At 36.6% G+C, this 24,738-nt stretch overlaps 1 protein-coding gene across 7 annotated transcripts in view; it reads right to left on the bottom strand.

The window, feature by feature from the left end:
• The window catches only part of EML5 (EMAP like 5), a 131,010-nt gene that overhangs the window by 3,585 nt on the left and 102,687 nt on the right, over positions 1-24,738 (bottom strand). For 4 of the 7 annotated variants that reach the window (XM_073242007.1, XM_073242008.1, XM_036991886.2 and 1 more), the window contains 12 exons: positions 20,148-20,246; positions 16,394-16,414; positions 9,588-9,761; positions 8,672-8,880; positions 6,475-6,632; positions 4,655-4,769; positions 3,609-3,797; positions 3,264-3,436; positions 2,023-2,185; positions 1,636-1,739; positions 805-958; positions 211-311 (listed from right to left, as the gene is read on the bottom strand). In XM_073242007.1, the coding sequence (XP_073098108.1) occupies positions 211-311; positions 805-958; positions 1,636-1,739; positions 2,023-2,185; positions 3,264-3,436; positions 3,609-3,797; positions 4,655-4,769; positions 6,475-6,632; positions 8,672-8,880; positions 9,588-9,761; positions 16,394-16,414; positions 20,148-20,246 (1,660 nt within the window). Of the gene's footprint in view, positions 1-210; positions 312-804; positions 959-1,635; positions 1,740-2,022; positions 2,186-3,263; positions 3,437-3,608; positions 3,798-4,654; positions 4,770-6,474; positions 6,633-8,671; positions 8,881-9,587; positions 9,762-16,393; positions 16,415-20,147; positions 20,247-24,738 lie in introns of those variants that run through there. The other 3 variants (XM_073242009.1, XR_012133726.1, XR_012133727.1) reach the window with 3 other exon arrangements.

The raw sequence follows: 24,738 nt of genomic DNA, 5'->3' as shown, positions 1-24,738 counted from the left end.
GCTTTAAGATCATACTTACATAAAATTTATCCTTAACTCCTTTTATTGTGCATTTACATTGTACATAGTTCCAAGGAGAAGTCTGGTTATGCTACCTTACTGTAATATTGACCGGTTGCATCCATAAAATGAAGCTGTAGAGGTGATATTAAATCTCTTAATAACTAGTGAAATATAGTCTGCTCTTCTTGAGCTGAGAATGTTACCAACCTGCAGTCATCGCCTCCAGCACTAATAACATGTCGATCACCACTGGTAAATCGAATATTTGTCACATGGGGTGAATGACCAAAGAACCTTTTGTGCTTTGCCTAAAAAATGAAAAGCAAAGTTGAAGATGTGATGCACACACGTCAGAAGTTCCTGTCAGAAGCTGTAATTTCCATCACTAGGGTTGTGGGGAGAGTGGCATTAGGACCACAGCCAGGGATGACATGCTTCTTTTCAGTGAGTAATGGATCTGTCGTTCACACTGGTGATTTGCACAGTCAGATGTCTCCAGGTATTCGGAAAATTCTCCTCTGAGGGAAGGCATTTAAAACTTGGTGATAGGTTAAAGGTTTGGTAGGTTAATCATAATTTTATTAGGATAGTTTGCAAAGATGAAGTTACTGTGGGCAGGGAGAGGATTTCTAATAGCTTTTATTTCAGAGTAATGGGTTTAGTAGGTATGAAAAACTTGTAGGAACACATATTTTCTAACCAGAAGACAACATTTTAGCTAATGTGTGGGAGAGAGTATGAACGGTCAGACATCTACATTGGGTAAGATTACATAAACTACTAAGCCAAACACCAACTTACAAATTTTTCAGGACATGGGAAGTCAAATAACTTAACCATGCCGAAGTCATCCCCTGTTACAAGGCTGATTCCTGAATGAGAGACGCAGGCACAGTTGACATTGGCCCTCTCTGCGTGTCTGGACCAGATTCCCATGACTTCATCTCCTAGAATACTAGAGGAAAGGAACACAAGAATCCACCACAGCAAACAGCTTTACCGCACTGAAGGAGCGTCTTGGTAACTAACCTCTAAGAACCTAATTATTTAAAATACAGGAAGTAAGTTATGTTAAGGCAGGTTATCTAGATGGCCCTCCTCCCATGACATTCTATAATTTTAAGGGTTTACAGATTAAATAATACTTAAAGAATTCAGTTAATACTTTGTGAGAGCTAATAAACTTTAAAATGAGAAGTGATGCTCATACTACAAGAATTCAATGGCATTTTTCACTTTGACCAAAAAATGGATACTCATGGTTACCTGTTCTACAGCCAGCAAATTTGAACAAATTTATAAGGTTTTATTTCTAACAACTGTAAGCATTACTTAGAGAAATAATAAAATTAACAGTCCCCAGTATGTATTTTTATTTACTACTATTATACCTATGTTAAGGAAAATATCAGAGCATCTTTAAAGGCATAACTCTGAATTCCTTTCTTTAAAAGAACTGAGCATGGGAAAATGTGTGGTCAAGAGGTCCCAGCGTAAGCTTTTCATTATCAGGAAGAATTCAAGATAACCACACCTTAAAATACAGGACTATTTCCTAGTGGAATAGGATTTTCCAGTTTTCCTAACTGACCCTCAGTCAATTCTTCATCTCTGAATATATTAAATGTTTACCTAGTCCATGTAGCCCAAGTAATTCTGTCAATGGCAGCCTGATCCATAAGATGTTTTCCTGAAGGCACTTCATAGACATGCCGTTTATAGCAACCAGTGGAGACCTTTCATGGTGTTAAGATGGGACAAGAATTCATACATGAGTGGCAAAATCCAGAAGTGTACAGTATACTAGTAAAGTGCTATTTGATGTATATTTCTAACATTAAGGACATAAAAAATTACTACAAAAATCTTAGAAAGAAACCGAGATAAGGATTAATAAGAATAGGATACTAAAGAATGCAAAAACAGTGAATAGTAAATAGCAAGAGTTCAGAAGCTCTGGAATTCAGGCATTTTAAACGCAGTCACTAACAAACCGGACGTACAGTATTGGTAGTGTACCTGGAGATATCTGCTGTCTGCAGAGAAGTCCATTTGAATGACAAAGCTTGGGATGTCTTTGCAGTAGCTGATTCTGTTAAGGGTGGGGCCCAATGTTAGGTCATAAAAATCCACTGAGTTCTCACTAGAACCCACTGCCAGAAATCGGGAATCTGGACTAAACCTGAATATGTAATAAAACGTGAACAGATGCATCAGACTACATGAAATATAGTATACTGTTAAGACCAGTGATTTTTCCTTTCCAGATTTCAAAAATTAGTATAGGTATCTCATGGCTTCAAATAGATTTATGTGATGGACACAACTGATTATGTACACTGAGATTATATTTGTGTTACATGAAACAAAAAGCTTTGTATTTTACTTCAATTTTAAACAGTTCCTGAATTTTCATCTACTAATTCTTTTAGAAATATCTTGGTTTAAAAAAGCCACTAATTACATAATTACTAGGATATATAATTCACTAAAATAGGATTCTTTACTCTGGAAAAATGGTATCTTAATAGCAAAGAACACAGACCAACTTAACTCACCTCCGGCTATCAGATGAAGTGACACTACCTGATGCTTGGAAGTTTTTAAAAGATAAAATAATGTACTTCTTGCCTAGTGATATGGGAAGCAGCATCGACCAATTCAATTGAGGTACCTTACGAACACTGGCTGTAGGAAGCTGCCATTACTGTTTTATACACTGAAGTGGAGAGGATGGTTCGTTTGTCGAAGGGTTTTACTGGTGGTGAATAGAGCGCGGGCTCTGACACCTGGGTCCAGTGGCACCTCCTGATCATGGAGACGTGCTCACAGTAAATGGCAGCCTCTTAAAATAAGCTAAAGCATTGAAAAATAAAGGTTCAAGAAAAGCTTAAATTCATACTCTGGAGCATAGGTGTTCAATGAATATTAATTAAATGGGCTATATATTCAGTTGAGATTATTAAGATAACTTCAGTTTCCCAGGCTGCCAGCTTCTGAAGGCAGATGGCTCTCCTCTGTGCAGTGATGAACTTGCTGGACGGGTCGTGTGTGATACTCATCAAATCCTCCCTTTGTACATATAAGGCACGCCGGTTGCTGCCCAGTAAACTTACAATTTAGCAAGAAGCATACAAAGAGCCATATTTCAGCATACAATTGATGTGATAAAATGCTACAGGCACCAAGGACCTTTTCTTAAATGCAAACAGGGTCATTTTAAAAGTATATTAGAAATTCTATTCCATTTGTTGACTGACCTGATATCATGAATTGTACATCGTCTATCTCTCTTCTTTCCCCATATTTTTAAAGAGCTCACCAGTAAAATAATAAATTCTCCATTTTTCATTCCAATAGCCACCATGTCCCCTTCAGGGCTGTAACACACAGTCTGAGCAGCATGTCCCAAATTCACTTTGTTTAGCATCTTCTGCATAAGAACCAAGAGTCATAGAAAACTACATTAAGTGGAGTACATAGAAATAAACCAATTTCTCTCCAAATTTCTGATCTATATTAATTCTGAGGAAGTTCTTTAAGTGGCTTAGGACTTCCACTTTCCCTCTTAGACACTGTAACATCTTTTAAAAAATTGTACCTACTTTATCAGCAATATCCCAGAGTCTCACTGTCCCATCTTCTGCAGCAGAAAGGAAAAAGTCCCTGGAAGGATGTGTCACTAGTCCCCATATGGGTCCATCCACATGACCATTAACTAAAATATTACATGCTGCATTTTTCTCTCCAACTTCAATTATTTCAGCATTCCTTGTCCCAACTAGTATCTTGCCCTGAAACACAAATGGGACAAACATGTAATATAGTACAACAGTTGCTCTTAATAATATAAGAGTGACCCTATAACCTACATTCGGAGAGCTTTTTGCTTTGACCGAATCTAGTAGCAAGCAGATCGATCTCTAGCTTGCTCATTCAAGCTTTCTGTGACTAGAGGGTCAACTGCAAGAGCTCTGGGTTGGGCTGCACAGCAGAGTCCATGCTAAGGAACAGAATTGTTCCATAAAATAATACATCTGGCCTTGCCAATCATCCAAGTTTTCACTTTAACTATGACATTTTAATCTGAAGAGCTCTAAACAGGTGAAAGTGCATTGAGATACAGGAAGAAAGTATTGGATTTTAGTCTAAAAGTAAGTATAAATAAAAGTAAGCTTAGCTAATCTATAACATACAAAGGGAAATATATGTATATGATTTATAAATGCACTTAGTGAGATTGCATACCTAGTCAAAACTTTTTATAGTGGTGTGTGTGTATATGGTCAAAATTTTTTATAGGGTGTGTGTGTGTGTGTGTGTGTGTGTGTGTGTGTGTGTGTAAATGGGGACAGCTGTTAAAATCAAAATTAGTCAACTGGCAAAAAAATTCGGTTCTGTCTACCATAACTGAATTGGCAGATTCAAGAGAATATGGAGGTTTAAATACAGTGTTCAGACAGGAGAACATCTGGCTATTTTATGCATCGCACCGGTGCAGAGACTGCGTATGTGCCAACAGTGGACTGCGAAGAAAGGGAAAGGCGCAGATCTATCTTTAGGTATGATTCATCAAGCTGCAGAGGGTGGGGACCAGAGGACTAACTTCTCTACTGTCTGCTGCACTGTGATGGCTCAAGGAACATCTTACTTTGCCCCTGCACACAGAGCGAACACAGTCTGTGCCTTGTCCTGTCTCAAGCCTGAAGGCACGGCAGCGCCTGAGCTCCTGGTCCCACAGTTTGACTGCTCCTCCTTCCTTCGACCTAAGTAAATAACAACCCAAACCAAAACAGGCGCTTAGTATTGGTTATTACAAATAATTCTTTTTATAAACAAATACTAAATTATAAGCAGAACAGTAAAAAATAAAAAGGCCCTGATAGTTATAATTTACTTTCATATTCCTCTAAACTTTCTATAGCAATTTTAAGATACACTGTATCTTTCATTTAAGCAATTTCATTTTATGAAAACACATTTTTCTGCCACAAGCATACTTTCATTTAGTCACTCCACAAAAATATCCTCTCTCATAATACTTCTTAAGAAAATGTACAAGGTGACTTTTAGTGCAGAAAAAGATAATGGGAATGCAAGGAGATAATAGGATTACAGGTGCTATCCTATAGGAATTATTTTAAAGACTAAAAGAGAAGCACATTTCTTTCCTACCATTATTAGTAATGACCCTACTGAAATAGTTTGGTAGGCTATTAATGAGCAGAGCTGTGCAAGACAACGTGTGGGAAACACAAGTGTCAGAGTAATATGTCAGAGACAAATCGTAGCCCATCTATGGGTTTTCTCTTGGGGGAACTGAAAACATATTCTGTATTTTCTACTAGATGAACTGCTTGTCTTAGGAAAAAAACACCCGTAAAAAAACAAACAAAAAAACTGCCTGTGTGCCACATCATACGGCCCTCTTGCATGTGAACCTGCCCGTGTGCCACATCATACGGCCTTCCTGCATGTGAACCTGCCCGTGCGCCGGCATACGGCCCTCCTGCATGTGAACCTGCCCCTGTGCCACATCATACGGCCTTCCTGCATGTGAACCTCCCCGTGCGCCGTCATACGGCCCTCCTGCATGTGAACCTGCCCGTGCGCCGGCATATGGCCCTCCTGCATGTGAACCTGCCCGTGCGCCGGCATATGGCCCTCCTGCATGTGAACCTGCCCGTGTGCCACATCATACGGCCTTCCTGCATGTGAACCTGCCCGTGCGCCGTCATACGGCCCTCCTGCATGTGAACCTGCCCATGCGCCAGCATACAGCCTTCCTGCACATCAAAGGCAAAAGCTGCTGCATTCGTGTTTAATGCCTGTGGGTCCTTCCCCTCCTGTATTGAGAGGTACTTGCTCCTTGGCCATGTACATTTCCACATGAATACATTTTTGCTTTGGGAAATTTGAAACTTACTCCAAATAAAGGCCTCTTCTCAGACTGAAATTTTAAGAGGTCTTGTATTAAACAGTTTTTTATCTAACAAGTTTGCTTCAAGCAAAAGCAAATAAGGCAGTTTGTTTCTTGTATCCTCTCATCCTTCCTAATGAGGCAGAATGCTTATTAGTATCCAGTTTGAATAAAAAAGCAAGCAGGCAGTCAAGACACGTCCTGGGTTTGATGGCAAAGACTCTACCATGGGTCACCAGCAAATGCTTATATAGACAGATAGACATTAAGAAAATCACTTCTCAACTTGCAGGTTAACTTCCTATCCATACCTCAGAAAAACTGTCACTCCAGCTGCTGGAGTTTACGTTTATCTACAAAACGAAAAAACTGGAAGCAATGTAAGATCAGAGATAAGAATCAAGAAGAAGGCACATAAAAGGAAAGCATATGAGGGGGGAAGTTGGAGGGGATAATCTGTGTAGCCTAGAAATAACTAGAATAACTAACTGCAGGCCTCAGGTAGATCCCAGTTAATAAATACTCAGTAAGACTGTGAAAAGAGGACTCACGGCCTTTCCTTGCCACCAGTCACAATAAGTCCATCTCGCAGTGTGGTGTACATGGCAAACACAGGCCCGTTGTGAGCTCTGGCCACGATCCTACACAGTACGTGATCTTTCCACACACAGACATCTCCACTGATAGTACCTGTAAACGTCAAGTTACTCTGAAAAGGAGTGGGGAAAAGGGAGATAAACTCATCAAAAGTTCAGAGTTCAAACAGACGCAATTCTCTATGTAAGTGTGAACCTATTTCCTACTCTTGGATACCAAGAGGAATGGTAAGGTGGGAGAGACAGTGGGCTCTAGGGCCCGAGCATCTGAACTTGAGGCTTAGCTTGTCGGGCCTTTTCCTTTCCCACTTCTGTTGTTTATTTGCTGAAACAACCTTGGACCAGACCTTTAACCTCTATAAGTATCAGCTTTTTCATGTGTAAAATTCATCCTATATTGTCCCTCCGGGATTGCTTGCCTCTAGCTGCCCAAGAAATAACTTGAAGGTCATTAATAACTCAGAGTGAAAAAAAGAATAGGGATGGGAAGTAAAAATAACTTTATTAGGTTTAATAAATATTTTGCCACAGAAAATTATAGCAAAGTTGTAGGAGTTTTTTTTATTTCACTAATTTATGAAGTTATATATGAAATTAACATTTGTCATGATCTTTTAAAATCACAACACAAAAGTTAATGGATTTCTGCATTCCAAAATAAGAATTTGATAAGGTACCAAAAGTTTAATAATACTTTAAGATCACTTTGAGAAGTGTAATCCTGATATAGTTCATTTATGTGGAAACCAGAGAAACTAAATCCTGCATCATGAGCTATTTTCATTCATTTTAGCTTCACTTTTAGAGGAGCTCATGTATGGTCTTTTGCTAGTAACACTATGAAAAAAACAATAGTAAAATAGGACCTTGAATTATAACAAAAACAAACTGAGATTTTCTTTAGTTTTTATGAGAATGCTTATAGTTTTATGTTCAATTTATCAACAACAGTTTAATGTTACTTCAAATTCCTCAGCATTTATGCATACTCTCTATCTCTCATATTTGGAAAACAATAAATATATTTTTCATCTATGAGCATCATTAATTCAGGCCTTACCTGCAATTAGAATGTAAATGCTTCAGGTGTAGAAGCCAGTATTACTCCCCTGCTCTTATCAGAGAGAATGTTCAAAAGGCTTAAACTGAACATCAATGCATCCTGTTATGTAACAAAACATTCTCACTGAATGCACTGTTGTTTCAAATATAAGCCAATTAAAACGAATATTTTTGTCTTTAAATTTATTTTCTACTGGGGATGGGAAACATAAGAAATTTTATACATGAATAAAGTTAGTCTGCATGAGCAAATTAAATGCCCAAAGCATTTTAATGTGTGGGCTTTTCTTCTGGAAAGGGATTACTGGCCTTACATAAGTAATTCCCAAAATGTGTAACTGAAGTTTAATATGATAAAACCAACATTTTCTATGGTCTTCTTCTCAAAAACATAAGTCTGCTTAAAGGTTCTAAAAATATTATTTACTTCCTTCAAGTGTTACATTACCACTTGGATGTAAGGAAATCCACCTGGGTTTTTGATACACCAAAGGATTTACAAAGGCTGGCCAGGGCAGGGCATTGAAGGAAAGAGATGTACAAAAAGCACAACCTGGATGGGATAGGGGAGAGGGTGGCTCTTGAACACCCCTTCTGTGAAGACCAGGAGTTGTGCTGTCCTTTGAATAAAAGACTGGCCCAGGGCACTTTCAACATGTGATAAGCAGTGAATTAAGATTATAGGAAGCAAAGGAAATCCTAAACCTTAAACACTTGAAAATTACATTTCTTGATTTACCTCTCTGTTAATCTGACAAATGTTTAGGACCATGAGGAATTATTAAGAAGATAGAAATTTTAGATTTAGGGTAACAATTACAAAATTAAAGAAGGTTTTTGAGAACAGCAATGGCCAAGGACTCGAACGTTTCATTATAATCCTCCTCCCTCATTAACTTTCTTTCCCATTACCTGATTTCTGACAGCATCAGATTTTGAATGATGAAATAAATGCATGAGCAAGACATATATAATGATTAGTGCATTACAGTGCCATATAAACATTAATGTTTCTAAGGCAAAAAAAATTCACAGTAGTCCTATTTATGTAATTTAAAGTCTCACTCCACATGCATTTTAAGAGACATACTGCACCAAAGGCCACAGCGAGCATGGTCTGCATCCGTGCATCCTCCAAGGGGCGCAGGAGCCCTTTTTTGCTAAGAAGAGCCCGTCCTGCCAGTGTCCAGAACTTCACGTGCTTTACTCCCACAGACACAAACTGGGAATCCGAATCCGGTCGGAATTCTGCCACAAAGATACGTTGGTTATGACCAGCTCTGCTGGCAATTTTGGCACCTGATAAAAAAGGTACAACAAAATTATCTAGGTCAATGTCAGAACTAAGCTAATTTTTACAGAACCAGTTATTCAAAATACATAGTTCACAAAACAAATACTTATGAGAGGGCATGTTCCTTGCACTGCTACGGAACAATCCCTTGATATAAATTTCTGGGTAAAGTGTCTTTTACATATTTTCGCAAGTAATGCATTTATGGAGAGCTTCATTATCATTCAAGGGCCATTTTAGATTTTTGAAGCCATATCCTCTGCTTTTTCCTCGTAGCTCTAAGAACTTCATTTTCTCTAGTAGTTACGTAACTGAAAGTTTTGTCTAGAGCATGTTAAGTATAGTATTACCCCACTGATCTTCCATTATCACTTACAATATACTCCATTTCCATTTTTAAGTTCCTCCAAACCAATCAAATATTAGCAGAGACTTACATAGGTTCTTACTGAAAGGAAAGAGTAATGAAGCATGTACAATAGTATCAGTAACTTTCAGTAATTTATGCTTTGTGAGTTTATGATTTCACTGGGTTTTTAAAGTGTAACATACCTACAATAATACCATTTGTACACTGGGTATTGTGTAGGTTCATTACAACCATGTAATGAACAATGGTTTCAATCACTAAGTTAAGGCAAACAGTAAAAAGAGAATTCATATTACCCTAGTATTCTTATTTTTAAAAATCACAAAGAAAAAAGAATCCTACCTTCTTGCCATCTCCAAATGGTAATAGTATGCTCTGGGTCCAGTCCCACAGACAGCAAGAGTTTGCCAGTAGCACTGAAGCTGACTGAACACACTCCCTTTGAATGGTAGCATCTTAGTATAGATAAAGTCTGCTTGTTAATTGCATCCCAGATGTGGATAGAAGGAGCTGTAGCTAAGTAAAAATAAAATCCAGAAGTTGTAATACACCTATTACAAATGTTCCTTTTTCTAAAGCTGACAGACACTCATTTCTGAAACATGGAAAAATATGTACCAAAGAAAGACTGTGCATTTAATAAAAAAAAGCTCAAAACTAAGATTAAATTAAAAAAAGGAGAGACTTAATGAAAAAATACATAATACTCCTTGAGGCTATAGTTCAAATTGCACTTTTGAGAAAACAACATTTAGACAAGCAAAAGGTAATCACAACTTTAAACAACTCCTCAAAAATAGTCCATGTTTTAGATACTGTTAAATCTTTATAATATTAGGTGGAGAAATACCCAAATATTATGCAATAATTAAATATCAGAGTATATTCAGTACTTATGTTACAGGAAGGAGAGATGAAAAGCAAACACACCTGAGAAAGGCAACAGGTAGGAAGCCACCTGAATAGAGCTCAAAAGTAATTTTCAATCACACATAAAGGAAGCTGGTAAAAAACTAAGTTCTCATTACTCTACAAGATAGTTTTTTTTAAACAGAATTTCATGGGAGAAATAAAACTGCTAATCTATTAAAAAATTACATTTCTTGTTATTCATCTTGTTTAGCCCATTTCTGCTGCTTACAATATTCCCAGTTCTCTGTATTTTCTATTTAAAAAATTATAGCTTTGTATTGCCCTTTTCTCATGAACTGCATCCTATAAAAATGGTAAGTCAATTCAGAAGCTCATTTAGTCTCAGAACATAAGTGCTTTTAGTAATCAATATACTAAAGTGCATTTGCTTCAAATTATAAATCGGCTACAAATACTGCAAAAATAGAGAAATACTAAATAAGACAAGCGGCCTTAACGTGATTTAATGCAGAAAGAAATTTTGGTCTCTAAAAATATTCTGGCAAACATATTGTATACCACCTACAATTTATAGAATGACAAATTAAATCTGACAGCTCTTCAAAACAGTTAAAATATAAGCCAGGGACTTGAATATCAGTAAATGACAATTGTTCAAAGATCTATGCAACTGTAAAAAATCAAAATTGCATGGAAATAGACATAAAAAAGTATACCATATAATAAAGCAGAGTACTTATATATGAAAGATTGATCATAATAATTTAAGTAATGGACTAAAATTAGAATATTCCTCATTCAATAAAAGTCAAAAGATATGAGGTACTAATAAACGTAACCTGAATGATTTAAATTTAAAATGTAAATATATACAGATCACTCTTTAATTTTTTGCAAGTGATAAAAAAATTATATAGGTCTTTTATAATATAGAAACATTTTTTATATGCTTACAAACAGCACCTTTGGGCAACCCATATACTATACTTGTCTAAACACAATGAGTCAGATAATGAATTTTCAAGAAACATCACTCAGCTTATACCTGGAATTTATATTTTAAAACATCCAGGTGTCATTATGTTTTGGGATTGCTATACATTTAGACTGTTCTAAATTTACATCAACAGTACTTAAGATTTAAATTACTGGAAATTCTCAAGGCCTCTTTAACTTACTAAAGAAAGATGAAATTACGTTCTTTAAGCATGTTTTATTTTCTCCTGTAATTAAAAAATGGCCATTCATGATGCTAGGATAACACAGCTACAACTCTTTTCCGCTTCCTTCCCTGTAGGCCGGCCACTAGTCGTTGAGTGCCCCTCACAGCCCAGACACGTTACAGGGGACATCTCATACTCCCTAATCCTTACTTCTAAGCGATGTTTCCCCATGAACTCAGGCTCTGAGGAAGTAAGTGACTTGCCCCAAATGACACACACCTCAGAGCTGGCAGAGCCGGCCAAGGCGTGCGGTTGTGAGTACCCATCAGATGGAGCTGTCTTGAAAACCCAACCCCACCAACTTTTTATAATTCTTGATTCAGCCTCTAGTATAGAGATGGCAGAAGGGTTTCTTTCAATTACTAACTGGATCTTATAAGAATCAAACTTTTAAGGGATAATCTTTCTCCACCCACTACTTTGCCTTCGATGTAGGAATAACTGTATTTTAAAACAATATTTTAATATGGGCCATTAAATGTGTCAGCTGTATTTCACCCTCAGTTTCTGTAGTAGACAACTCTTAGCCAGCATCCATTCCCTCCTTCTTAATAAACCTAGTTTAATTCAGGAAGCCACTCCTCCCTCACGTAGTGCAAGTGACTGAGGGGTAAGCCACTGCCTGCACTACTGATTAGTCTAAACCCATTGTGAAAACACCACCCCACCCCGCTGCCATCCCCTTACACTCCCACCTCTGCCGCTAGTGATTTAGCTCAGTAACCCAGATTTAAGCCAACCTGCACATGTATTTCCCCAGTGTCTTTTTACAGTTTGGTTTATGTCCTAAAATGACTCCATCAGGCTCCAGCTAAAAGGAAGGCTTTTTTATTTAGGTCATGGTTCTAAAAAGGGTTTTTCTGCTTTCCCCACTTGATGAAAGCAAGGGAGCGTGTAGCTCCACCTGCTACTGGCAGCCTTTTTATGACCACAAATGCAACCACACTTAATGGGTGGAGCCAGCACTGTGGATGGCGGAGCAGAAGAGATAGGAAGCACATCGCGGAGCTCCTGGATTGGCAAATTCAGACCACCCTCTCTGAGCTTCACTCTGTGTACTAATAAATTGCCTTTTTTTCTGTTTTAGAGAAAGACCACTGAAGTCATTTAATGGGCAACTACAAATGGTAACCAGGACCAGAGAGAGCTGTCTCTCTGAATTGCCTCAAGGATCAAAAATGTCACATTCATAGCTCCTGATACTCTTAGGTGGGCTGAAAAAGCTTTGTCAGAGACAAAAGATGTCCCCTTAGTGTCTACCCAAAACACAGCTAATGTATTTGAATGATAATTATACCATATCTTTCCTAATATATATGTTTACTTGCCCATATTCCAAAGTGACAGTTTCAAAACTTTATCCCCCACCTACTTCACCTCCTCCTCACTCTCAGGTGATGACATGGAAAAAACAGCAGCCACAGGAGCTTCCTTACTTTCCTACCCCCAAACCTACCAGTGTTTTAGCATGTGACCCTACACTCCCATTGTCTGTGGATTTCTTGCTGTGCGGCTGTGTCTCCTGAAGCATTCCCCCTTCTCATTTAGCCAGCTGCACAAGCAAAATATTCAATAGCCTCGATTCTCACTTTCTGGCATGCCTCCACACCCAAATCATCAAAAAAGGTCTGCTGGCTTTACCTCCAAAATATATTCCATATTTGTCTAGTTCTCTCCATGTTCACTCCTACCACCCTAGCTTAAAATGTCTTTTGCTTGGACTACTAAAATAACTTCCTAATTTTCTGATTGCTTCCTTTTCTCCCCCTCTATTCTCAATAATACAGAGAATGATTTTCTCAAAGTATAAATTAGCTCACATTATTCTCTTGCTTAAAACTCTCCATTGATGGACTCTGCACTTAGCATTGACTCCCAACTCCTCTCCATGACCTGTAAAGACCTATGGAACTGACTCCTCCCCACTTTCTCTAAGTTCGTCTCAGAAACCTTACTCCAGTTTTTTCTTGATTCAGCTTTAGGGCCAGCACAGGAAAGAGTTAGCATAAATAGGCCTGAAGTTACCCTCCTTAGAAGGGCCGGCTGGCCATTGGCTAGTGTGTAAGAATTTAACTTGTGAAATGTTCCCAGTGTTGATAAGGCTGTTTTGTCCACCTGGGGTACTGAAGTCCTGCTTTCCTCTGGGACTATGGTATTTCAGTAGCTGTAGCTGGTCTGTGCCTATGTGACAGGCCCACAGTAAAAAACCCTGGGCTCCCAATCTTAAGTGGGCTTCCAAGATCAGAAACATTGTACCTTCGCTGCTGAATCTGGCTGACGGTGGAAGCAGCAGCTTGTCTGACCCCTGGCGGAGTATTTTGGGGGAGACAAAGCCTGTGCCTGGATCCTCTAGGGACCACTGGTGTGTCTTTTTCCCTTACTGATCACTGTAAGAAACTACAGCCCTAACTATTGCTGGGTTCTGCAATTCTTTCTTGTTAATCACTGAATGTGTGGGTAGTCTTGGGACTGCCCAAAACAGGCCTCAGTCGAGAGCCCCCTGTTCATTCTTCCATTCTCATTTTTTTTAACATTCTTGGCCTAGCTAAATATTACCACCTCTGAGAAAAAACAAATAACTTTGCTATCATCTTGTTTGTTGTTTATTATCAAATCACCATCTTGTTCGTTGTTTTTATCACCATTTCAGATCATACTATTAAAAAATATTTACTTATTGCCTGTTTCCCTCTAGAGGAGGAGTTGGCAAACTCTATAAAGAGTCAGATTAACAGACAAAATTTAAGATATTTGTGTAATGAGAAAAAACACTGATCCCTTAGAAAACCAACCGGTGACATCTGCTGACCCATCAGGAGACAAGGGAAGCCACTCAAAAGTTTTTTGCCTTTTTTTGGTCTTGTTTTTAATTGACTGTTGATATTGTTCCCAAAGACCTCAACTCTTTTGGCAACAGTTTTTGCCAAAAAGTTAATAATCTTAAGTTTATTTTCTTTAGACATATGTTTGCTTCAATCAAACATGATTCAGTTAACTCATAGTAAGCAGCTTTTCTTGACTGGTTAACAAACAAGCCATCCAGAAACTTACTTTGGTTGCAGCCTCATTTTATTTTTTATTTTTGTGAAGAATGGCTGTGATGAGGTATTCTATTTTAAATTTTTTAATTTTTCTGACTATTGCTTTCCTGTGATTGAGAATATTGTGATAAAGTTTAGTGTGAAAATGTTTACATATACTGTATCCTTTTAGCACAGAGTATCATTACATAATAAACCCAATGTTTTACTACATAATTTGAAAACAATAGAATCCACACTTCACTGTGTCTTAAAATTGTGACATTCAAAGTCTACTTTCTTTTTTTCCCCCTTGTTTTGACATGACGGATAAGCACTGGTTAAAGAAACAAATAAAATGTTGTGTAACTACATACATAGCACTCAAAACCTGTCATGTCATAACTGCAACGCTGCGACCTGAAGTGTGCCAAGCAGCAATGCCAAGTCGTGAGAGGCCCAGTCACTGGTCTAACTCCTCCTCCGCTACTGTAGCACAAAGTTACCGCAGACTCTACATCCAGCTGAATCAGCATGGTTGTATTCAATAATATGGATACTGAAATTTGAATTCATAGGATTTTCACATGCTGTGAAATTTTATGCTTCTAATTTTTTCCAACTATTTAAACCTGCAAAAACTATAGTTTGCTCAAGGGCTATACAGGTAGTGGGTCAGATTTGGCCCAAAGGCTGTAGTTTTCCACCACTTGAGCTGGAACCAAGAGAGCAAGGACCTTTGCCTGCTGTGTTGAATAAATTTGTAGTTGAATAGTCAAAATCATAAAATCATGCTTTAACCTGAAGGAGGGGCAGGAAATACATACAAATCACAAAGTGTTTTTTATCAAACTGATAATTCTTACTATATCATGTAAATTGAAAATTGAGTCAAAAAAGACTAGTTAAGAACCTCACCCCCCCGGTTTTGAGAGAAATCTTCTGCATCCGTGGATGTTTTATTGCCCTTGTCTAGCTTGGATTAACACTTAGTCTACAGGCACACACCTGATCATCTACATTTGCTCTCTTACAGCACTAAACTATGTTTTCTACCTTTATCTTGCATCTACCTACCACTTCAGCATGTTATTTAAAAATAATAATAATAATAATAATAATAATAATAAGGGAGAAATGTGGGATTCACATTTAAATCAAGTATAAAAATCAAACGAATATTCATATTTGACCTGATTGTTTATAGCTCATAATGTGTGATCAAAACTGAAAGTTTCTGTGATGACTGCCCTTGTACTGTTCACCATGTAAGAACTTATTCACTATGTAAGAACTTGTTGACCATGTAAGAACTTGTTCGTTATGCTTCAGAAGATTGGAGACTGACGAGAATTAGGCTTGGGGTGGATTAATGATTGTACATTGAGCATTGAGTCCCCTATACAGAATTTTATTGTTGTTAGCAACCATTTGATCAATAAATATGAGAGATGCCCTCTCAAAAAAAAAAAAAAAGACTAGTTATTGTAACATCTAAAAACAAGGGACATATATTGCTTATACCTTTTTAAAGTCATAGTTAAAATAACTATTTATAATAAAGCCATAGTTAAAATCAAGAATAGAAAGTTATTTTTAAATCTTTAAATGACCTGTTGATCTAACATGTGCAATAACTGGGATGATGGTATATAAAAATAATGTTTAAAAAAACTTTACTTTTAGGCAATTACAATCTATTGAGTCATAGTTAAGATTAATTTTTAATTCTAACTTTACAGCATATGATATTGGCAAGTTAATATTTACCATGAAGAATTCCTGTGGTGATTAAGTAGGTAATACATGTAAAGTGCTTACAATAGTGTTAGCACACTAAAAAGGTCAAAAGGTATTTATTTTTAAAAGAAACAATTACTATTGCAGATTGGCCTCAATATCATAGCACTAAAATGATGTATATAAAAAAAGATCCAAAATAGGTTCAACCTAAGTATTTAATTACTCTACAAAAATCTGGGCTATCATTATGAACAATGTAACTAAATAGAAAGTGACTAGTTTTCCTTACCTGACATGTCTGCTAAATCACCTATAATGGAAAAGCAGGAAAATAATTATCAAAAAGTAACATAAACACTAAAAGAAAACTTTATAAATAATTATTATAAGTAATTTTAAAGTAATTTAAATAACAGTCATATGCAAAACTAAATTTATTATGTTAAATTGAGTAAACTGTAAATGAAGCCACTCATTTCAATTATACATATTAACATTCCATGTTTATAACCTCCTAATCTTTGGGCCAAAACTTACTCTTCTTTTTATTTAATGAGTTGCATGAAATTTTAATTGTAACAATTTAAAAACTAACATTGATATGATTTACATTGATATGACCCTTACTGTGTTTTATAAAATGCCCCATTAATAGACCCTTTGGAGTTTTAATGCCTCTGTTCATGCAGAGAAGAATTAGATTTAAAGCTTTTGAGAGAAATAAAGGTAAAAGTTACCATGTAACTCAAGAAAGTTCTTAATTTAGGCCACAAATTAACCCCTTTCTTAAAATTTTTTAAACATTTTCAGTATGAGTAAAATAGTGCCAAAAAAGAAACCATGAAGGCCTCTGCTTGTTATGTTTGTGGTAGAAATACTTATTAACCAAAGTTTTAGAGGCACTAACAGTCTGTAGCAAGAAAAAAAGGAATAAAAATTTAGGAGTTTTTTGGCTTTGGTAGAGCCTTATCCTTTATCTCTGTGAAACAGTGATTCAAGGATATATTGGTCATGTAGGCCTACAGTGTCCTGACCTGGAGTCTGAGCGAATGGAGAATGAAGTACTGACTCTGCTAGGCAGAAAGCTCAGGAGATGTCACATTTCATTCGCATTATGCTCTGGTAACCACCAAGTGGTGAGAGGACTTGAAACTATGCCACATGCAGAATGGTAGAAAGACTAGGGGCGTTTGGTCTGAAGATCAGGCTTGTCCCTGAATATCTGCAGGGCCTGGGAAAAGGGTACAAATGAAGACCTAAGTATCACAGGCCTAAATATTTTAAAGTTATCAATTGAGATCAAATTATTAAATGAAATATGTTCTCTCCATATTGACATAGTATATCTCCATATTGACAAGTATACCTCTATAATCATCTGGAAGGACTGGTTCAAAAAATTCCCTAGAGTTTTAGGCAGCATGAGACAGCCTTAGCCTGTCCTCCTTCTCTTCCCACTCAGTTTTATCCCACACCACAGGGAGCCAGGGAAGCTCATGAGTGGTTATTCCAGCCTGCACATCAAAACTCCACCACCATCATCCCAGCGAGCAGCTGCCCTTGGCCACCCCTCGAGAGAGCTCACATTGGTTGCACAATCTACAGTGGGAGCACAGACTCAGAGAAGAGGCTCACAAGTGGGTTTCGGGCCACTTGATAGAATTCTGGGGTTTCAGATATATAAAGCATGGATCCAGTGGGGATGCTGGTTCGTTCATGGAAAGTAATCCCGTTGCTCTCATGTACTCTTTGTCTCATGGAATGTAGTTGAAGGGTGTCCACAGTGAGCCTTCTAAAAGGAGAGTACTACATTATACTCAGAAAAATACAATAGTTCTCTCCAAATACTAGAAGCTAATTTCACGGAAATAAGTGATTTGCTCTTTTAGGTTATCCAAGAATAAATTCCAATGAGTTGCAATTAAAGAGAGACAGATTTCTGTTCTATATGAAGAACTTTATAACAAACCTTCCTGGGAAGAGGTTAGACTACTTTGTTAGGCATTAAATGATGACAGGTTTCAAGCATAAGTAGGAGGGCCCTTGATCAGAGAGATGTTACGGAGGAGATTCAAACATCTAATGATGGGCTGGATAAAATGATAAATTTGGCTCTATGATTCCAAGATTCTAGCCAAGAAAATGAAAAGTTTGAATGTAACTGGCTAAAATACCACAAAGGCAAGTATTTCAATACTTCTATAATCTATTTGATTCTTAACAAAGAGAACCATAAGCATTTTAGACAGTGTTTTGTGCTTTGTGCATATTAAACAAGCTTGGTAGGCAAAGTAACTACCGATTCAATTCTTTTTACATTCAGAAGAGAAAAAGTTCCTCACTCTTTGGTCTTCTTTTAAGTCTATCTTACACTTAGTCATCAGTAAAGAATTTTTTGGAAGGGTACAAGGGGGGCAAGGGATGGGGCTACATATACAATCTAAGATTCACCTCTGTGCTGCCTGGACCTGGGAGGAGAGAGAGGGGAGATCATTTGCCATTCCACATTCTCTACAGTGTTGGCTTTCAAAATAAAAGGAAGGAATACAAATATCAAATCATTAAGTTGTACACCTGAACCTAATACAATGTTATATGTCAATTATGTTTCAATAAAAAGAAGAAAGAAATAGAAAGTCAAATTTCATAAAAGATTAATTTGTGAACATGAAATTTCCTAATCAAAAGAGAAAACCACAGCACTAACACGTTAAAGTTGCTTAAAAGAGAAAGAATGGGGAAGACACGGAGAAGGAGAAAAGTTGGGAAATGAAAGAACCAAAACTTCTAGAATTCTATACACAGAATGTGAATTCCATTAACAGTGCTTTTATTTTTTATTTTTTGTAATCTGCATGTACCTCCAACACCTAGAACAATACCTCACACATGTAGGTGCTCAGTAAGTTCCCTGGATAAATGAATTTGCTCAATAAAAATTAATTGAGCAATAACTATATGCAGAGAGGCACTGAACTAGGTGTTTTTGCAACCAGAGTAGTAACATGGTCTCTCATTCCTTACGCAGAGTAAAAATAAGACTTCAATTTTAAAAAGCTTGGCACAAAAAAGGATAGACTTATGTACTTAAATTCAAAGATCAGAATATTTTGTATATAATGGGTGAAGTACTGGTCTTTCTTTACAAAAGTAGAAAACTTTACAGAAAGGAAGAATGTAGGGTCTTTGTGGTATGACTGCAGAACTAAGCAACCTAGAGATCAAGTTTCTAACTGATCAGTTTAGTCCTTGTATGAAAAATGGAGATATTAAAGCATAAATTATCTTCACGAAGAAAAAGACACCTGGAAAGCTGGCTTATCAAGTGTGGGCCACTGAGGTCTGACAAACACAATGATTTCCATCATTTTTACAAACTATCTCAGAGTTGTGAAGATCTATTTTTCAGATCTATTATGTAGTATTCATAATGATCACTGACTGGTAGATATGTCCTAAATAGACCTGCTTTCCTCTCACAGTTTTGCTTGAAGTATGGCCTTTGCTTATGTTTTCTATAGAGTCAAAAGAAGGCCACAAGACAGGTGATTTCAAAACAGTTGGCAAATTAGATGGTTGCCAAAGAAAATATAGAGGCAGAAGGGGGGTCCCAGCCTGGAAGAGACTCAGCTATCATCTTCCTTCTAACATAGCCCTTGCTCAAGCTGGCATTCTCTCCTCCGCCTACTTATTTCTTGGTTCCCCTTATCTACCATTTCCTCCTCAAATTTTTCCTTCCTGCTTTATCTGCTATTAAATTGAGCCTTTTGGCTGATCAGAAATTTCGGCTAATGGACTAAATTCAACTATTTCAACAACCATAAAACAGTGTATTCTAAATTCCGAACTGCCCAAACCAACTCAGATAACCAAAGTGAAAGAAAGGGACCTGGTAAAATAATATGATAATACCGGGTTTGTGCTTTCTGTACAAATACATTTTGAACAATACACAAATATATTTTAATTTTTTCCTAGGACAGTGAATTACTTGAACAAGACAATTATTTTAACTTGTTTATTTTTAAAATATAGAAACATACCTACTTGGCCAGTTGCTACTATATTGATAAATTTGGGGTGCTGATTTACTGTGAGGCACAGAATATCATCGTTATGTTCCTGATAAAAACTCTGAGTCCCTATAAATAAAGAATGAGAATGAAATTTAGAAACTTTAAGGTATAACAGCCAAATGCACTTATCCAGAGCAATAAACTGCTCTGTTTGAGTTATTTTATGCATATTTTTGAGCACTTAGTATGTGCACATTACTTTAAGGATGGAAAAATGACTCAGAAGTCTTTAAAGGGATAAAGCCCTGAAAGGCGAAAAACCACGTAATAAGAGGATAAAGACATCAAGTGCCAGAGAAGAGTTAAAGTTCAAAATGCTGTGGGTATTTGTAGCAGAAAAGATTCTCATCATGGGCATAAGGCACTTCTGCACTGACATGACAGACGATGCAAATGTGAAGGTGGGTGGAGAAGGGCATGCTATGTAAAGGGATACTTGAAGCAACGGTACAATGGCAGGAAAGTATGGGAAATGCATATAAATGGCTCATTTGGAGGAAATGTAGGGCCATGAAGAAGAAAAGTGAGAAATATGGTTGGAAAGGTAAATTGAAACTGGAATTATCAGGATATTGAATGTCAGCCTTAAATTTCATATTTATTCTGTAGTCAGTGGGTAGGTACTGAAGAATTTTGATCAAAGTAATGTGATTCACCTAATAGTAGTGACAGTGAAGAGATGTAAGCAGACTATGACCAAGCAGGCGGTAACATAGGTAGGCTGTGCAAGTAAAATGGAGAGGTGAGAAATGAGGTCAGGATTGTAGGGTGGGTCCAGATTACAGAGGGCTATCAACACTAGGTCCTCTAAAAAGCAAGGAAAAACAAAACAACTTAACAATGACATTTAACAGATCCAATATTACTTTAAAATTTCTTCTTGAAGTGAAAGGTGCTTCATATTTTCTAGGGATGAGAGTTCAGTTAAAGGAACAAACCAGTAATTATATGTGCTGTTGGTTAAGTTAGAAGAAGATCAGCTGATAAATCAAGACTTCCTAAACTGTGAACATGGCAATGAATCTCCGAACTGGAGAGAGGCTCAAATCAGAACTAGACCAGGTGCCTAGTCTCTCTCTGCCCTCTCTCTCTACACCGCACTGGTATAAGGGTGATTAACTACAAATCAGAAAATTAAAAATAAAACAATTTACAAGTATAGACAGGAAAGTGTATTTACACATTCTTGTTTAGCACATCTTTTCTTATTCTTGTTTATTCTCTTTAAAGGTTATGTGAAGTCTCATACCCAAAATCTTAGAAAGGATTTTCTAAGTGATATTTTTTAAATAACCCAAAGTATTAAATAGAGAATCACCATTGATTTCTGTGTGTACTTGGTGAACAAACCTTTTCTTTAGGAAACCAAAACAGAGATATCATATTTTTTCTATATATTTTTTATTAAGGTATCATTGATATACAATCTTATGAAGGTTTCACATGAGCAACCAGAGATATATTAATGATTAATACTGACACCAGGGGCAGGGGATTATAACTCACATAGTCCAGTCTTTATGTATTCAGAGTAAAGTTATAAGAGGAAAAAAACATATATGTTTGGACTAGGTAACCTTGATTTTTACTTCCAACTCTCAGACTTTATGAAGTTTACAATCATATGTAATAGAATAGAACTCAAAATTAAATAATGAATGGCACCAGTAAGATTATCAAATTACTGGTCATCCAGTGATGCTACAGAACTTAATTTGCTTTTCCATAATCCAATCAGTTAAATAAACATTAAGAATATTTTCTCACCTCCCTGAATCAAACACAATATCATCAACAGAGCCATTAGGCAAGTAGCTTTCTTTCCATCTTCCTTGGCTTTCCAAGGCCGCAGTAAGCACACCTGCTTCACCCCACTCCCTAGCAATCACTCATCCAACATGCTACCTTTAGTCACTAACTATTAGAGACAACCGGGAAGCCAACTATTTTCATTTTAAAGTTATGGGGAAATAGAATAAAGATACAAATGGTTTCACAATAAAACATGGCATCAACATACAGCAAAACCTTCACTTTTAAATAGAGGCCTGTGAGCACTCTGCATTATGAAATTTTTTTCTGCTGTGTTATACTCAAGATGGCAAATTTGGTTACCTTAAATATTACTAGAAAGTTCTACACTAAGAAATGTTTATATTCTGGATTCATGAATTTTATTTATTTATAGTTTTAAAAGAAAGAATTTTGAGAGGCTAAATAAACTTTAAACTAAAAGTGGGGATGCTTTGGAACTAATAAGTAAATTTGGTAAAGTTGCAAGATACATAATCAATATAAAGAAATCTTTTATGTTTCTATATAAAATTACCAACTAGCAGAAAGAGGAATCAAGAAAATAATTCCCTTTACAATTTCATGAAAAAGAACAAAATACCTATTGACAATTTTAACCAAGGAGGTGAAAAACCTACACTCTGAAAACTGTTAAGACACTGATGAAATAAACTGAAGATGGCACAAACAAATGAAGATTTTCCATGTCATAGATAGAAAGAATATTGTTATAATGATCATACTAGCCAAAGCAATCTACAGATTCAATGCAATTCTTACCAAACTACCAATGGTAGTTTTTACAGAGCTAGAATAATCCTGAAATTTGTATGGAACCACAAAAGATCCCACATACCCAAAGCAATCTTGAGAAAGATGAACAAAGCTGAAGGTATCATACTCCCAGGTTTCAAACTATACTATAAAGCTATAGTAATAAAAACAGTATGATACTGGCACAAGAACAGAAACACAGATAAATGGAATAGAATTGAGAATCCAGAAATAAACCCAGGCTGATATGGTCAATTAATATATGACAAAGGCAAGAATATACAATGGAAAAAACAGTCTTTTTAATAAACTAGTGTTGGGAAAATTGAACAGCTATATGCAAAATAATAAAACTAGACCACTGTTTTATACCATAAACAAAAATAAATTCAAAATGGATTAAAGCTGTAAATGTAAGACCTGAAACCATGAAACTACTTAAAGAAAACATATGGCATTAGTAATTGTTTATGGATATGTCTCCCCAAGCAAGGGAAACAGAAGCAAAAATAAACAAGCAAAATTGTATTAAACTAAAAAGCTTCTGCACAACAAAGGAAGCCATCAACAAAACAAAAAGGAAACTTACTGGATGGGAGAATATATTTGCACATGATGCATCCAACAAGGGATTAATATGTAAAACATATTAAGAACTCATATAACTCAACACCAAGAAAAAATATCCAATTAAAAAATGGGCAGAGGCCAAGTGGTAAAGATACCTCAAGACAAATGCTGGGCATAGAAGCCACAGGGCATAAATCTGCAAAGAAGTAAAAAGCTAACCTTTTCAAACAATATGGCTTCCCTCTCACTTACCAACTTTACATTTCCCTGTATGGCCCCGAAAGATGACTGGTTAGCCAGAGACGGGTAAGATACCTCAAGGGAGGAACAACCTAAGACAGGCACAGTCGCAGGGTGGCCATCAGGTGAGAAATTGGGGATCAACAGAGGTGAGGCTTAGAACCTCACCCCCCGTTTTGAGAGAAATCTTCTGCATCCATGGATGTTTTATTGCTTGGATTAACACACAGTCTACAGGCACACACCTGATCATCTACATTTGCTATCTTACAACACTAAACTATGTTTTCTACCTTTATCTTGCATCTACCTACCACTTCAGCATTTTATTTAAAAAAAAAAATAAATAATAATAATAATAAAGGGAGAAATGTGGGATTCACATGTAAATCAAGTATAAAAATCAAACGAATATTCATATTTGACCTGATTGTTTATAGTTCATAATGAGCGATCAAAACCGAAAGTTTTTGTGATGACTGCCCTTGTACTGTTCACCATGTAAGAACTTATTTACTATGTAAGAATTTGTTCACCGTGTAAGAACTTGTTCGTTATGCTTCAGAAGATTGGAGACTGACGAGAATTAGGCTGGGGGTGGATGAATGATTGTGCATTGAGTCCCCTATACAGAATTTTATTGTTGTTAACAACCATTTGATCAATAAATATGAGAGATGCCCTCTCAAAAAAAAAAATGTAATAAAAGACCGGAATGAGGAAAAAAAAATGGGCAGAGGACATAAGTAGACATTTTTCTAAAGAAGACATAAAGATGGCCAAGAGACACATGAAAAGATGCTCAATACTATTAATCATCAAGAAAATGCAAATCAAAACCACAGGAAATATCCCCCCACAGCAGTCACAATGGATAATACAAAAAACCAAAAGATATCAAGTGTTGGCAAGGATGTGGAGAAAAGGGAACCCTTATGCACTCACTGCTGGTGGGAATGTAAACTGGTACAGGCAATGTGGCATATGCAGCCAACATGGACAACAGTATGGAAGTACCTCAAAAAATTAAAAATAGATATACCATAGACCCATTCTACTTCTGGCAATTTACCTGAAGAAAACAAAATCACTACTTGGGAAAGATATATGAACCACTACATTTATCACAGCATTATTTACAATAGGCAAGATATGGAAACAACCTAAGTGGACACTGATA

This window comes from Manis javanica, chromosome 8 (assembly GCF_040802235.1).
Source record: "Manis javanica isolate MJ-LG chromosome 8, MJ_LKY, whole genome shotgun sequence".
Classification (NCBI taxonomy): Eukaryota; Metazoa; Chordata; class Mammalia; order Pholidota; family Manidae; genus Manis; species Manis javanica.
This window is presented reverse-complemented; position numbering and strand designations above follow the sequence as displayed.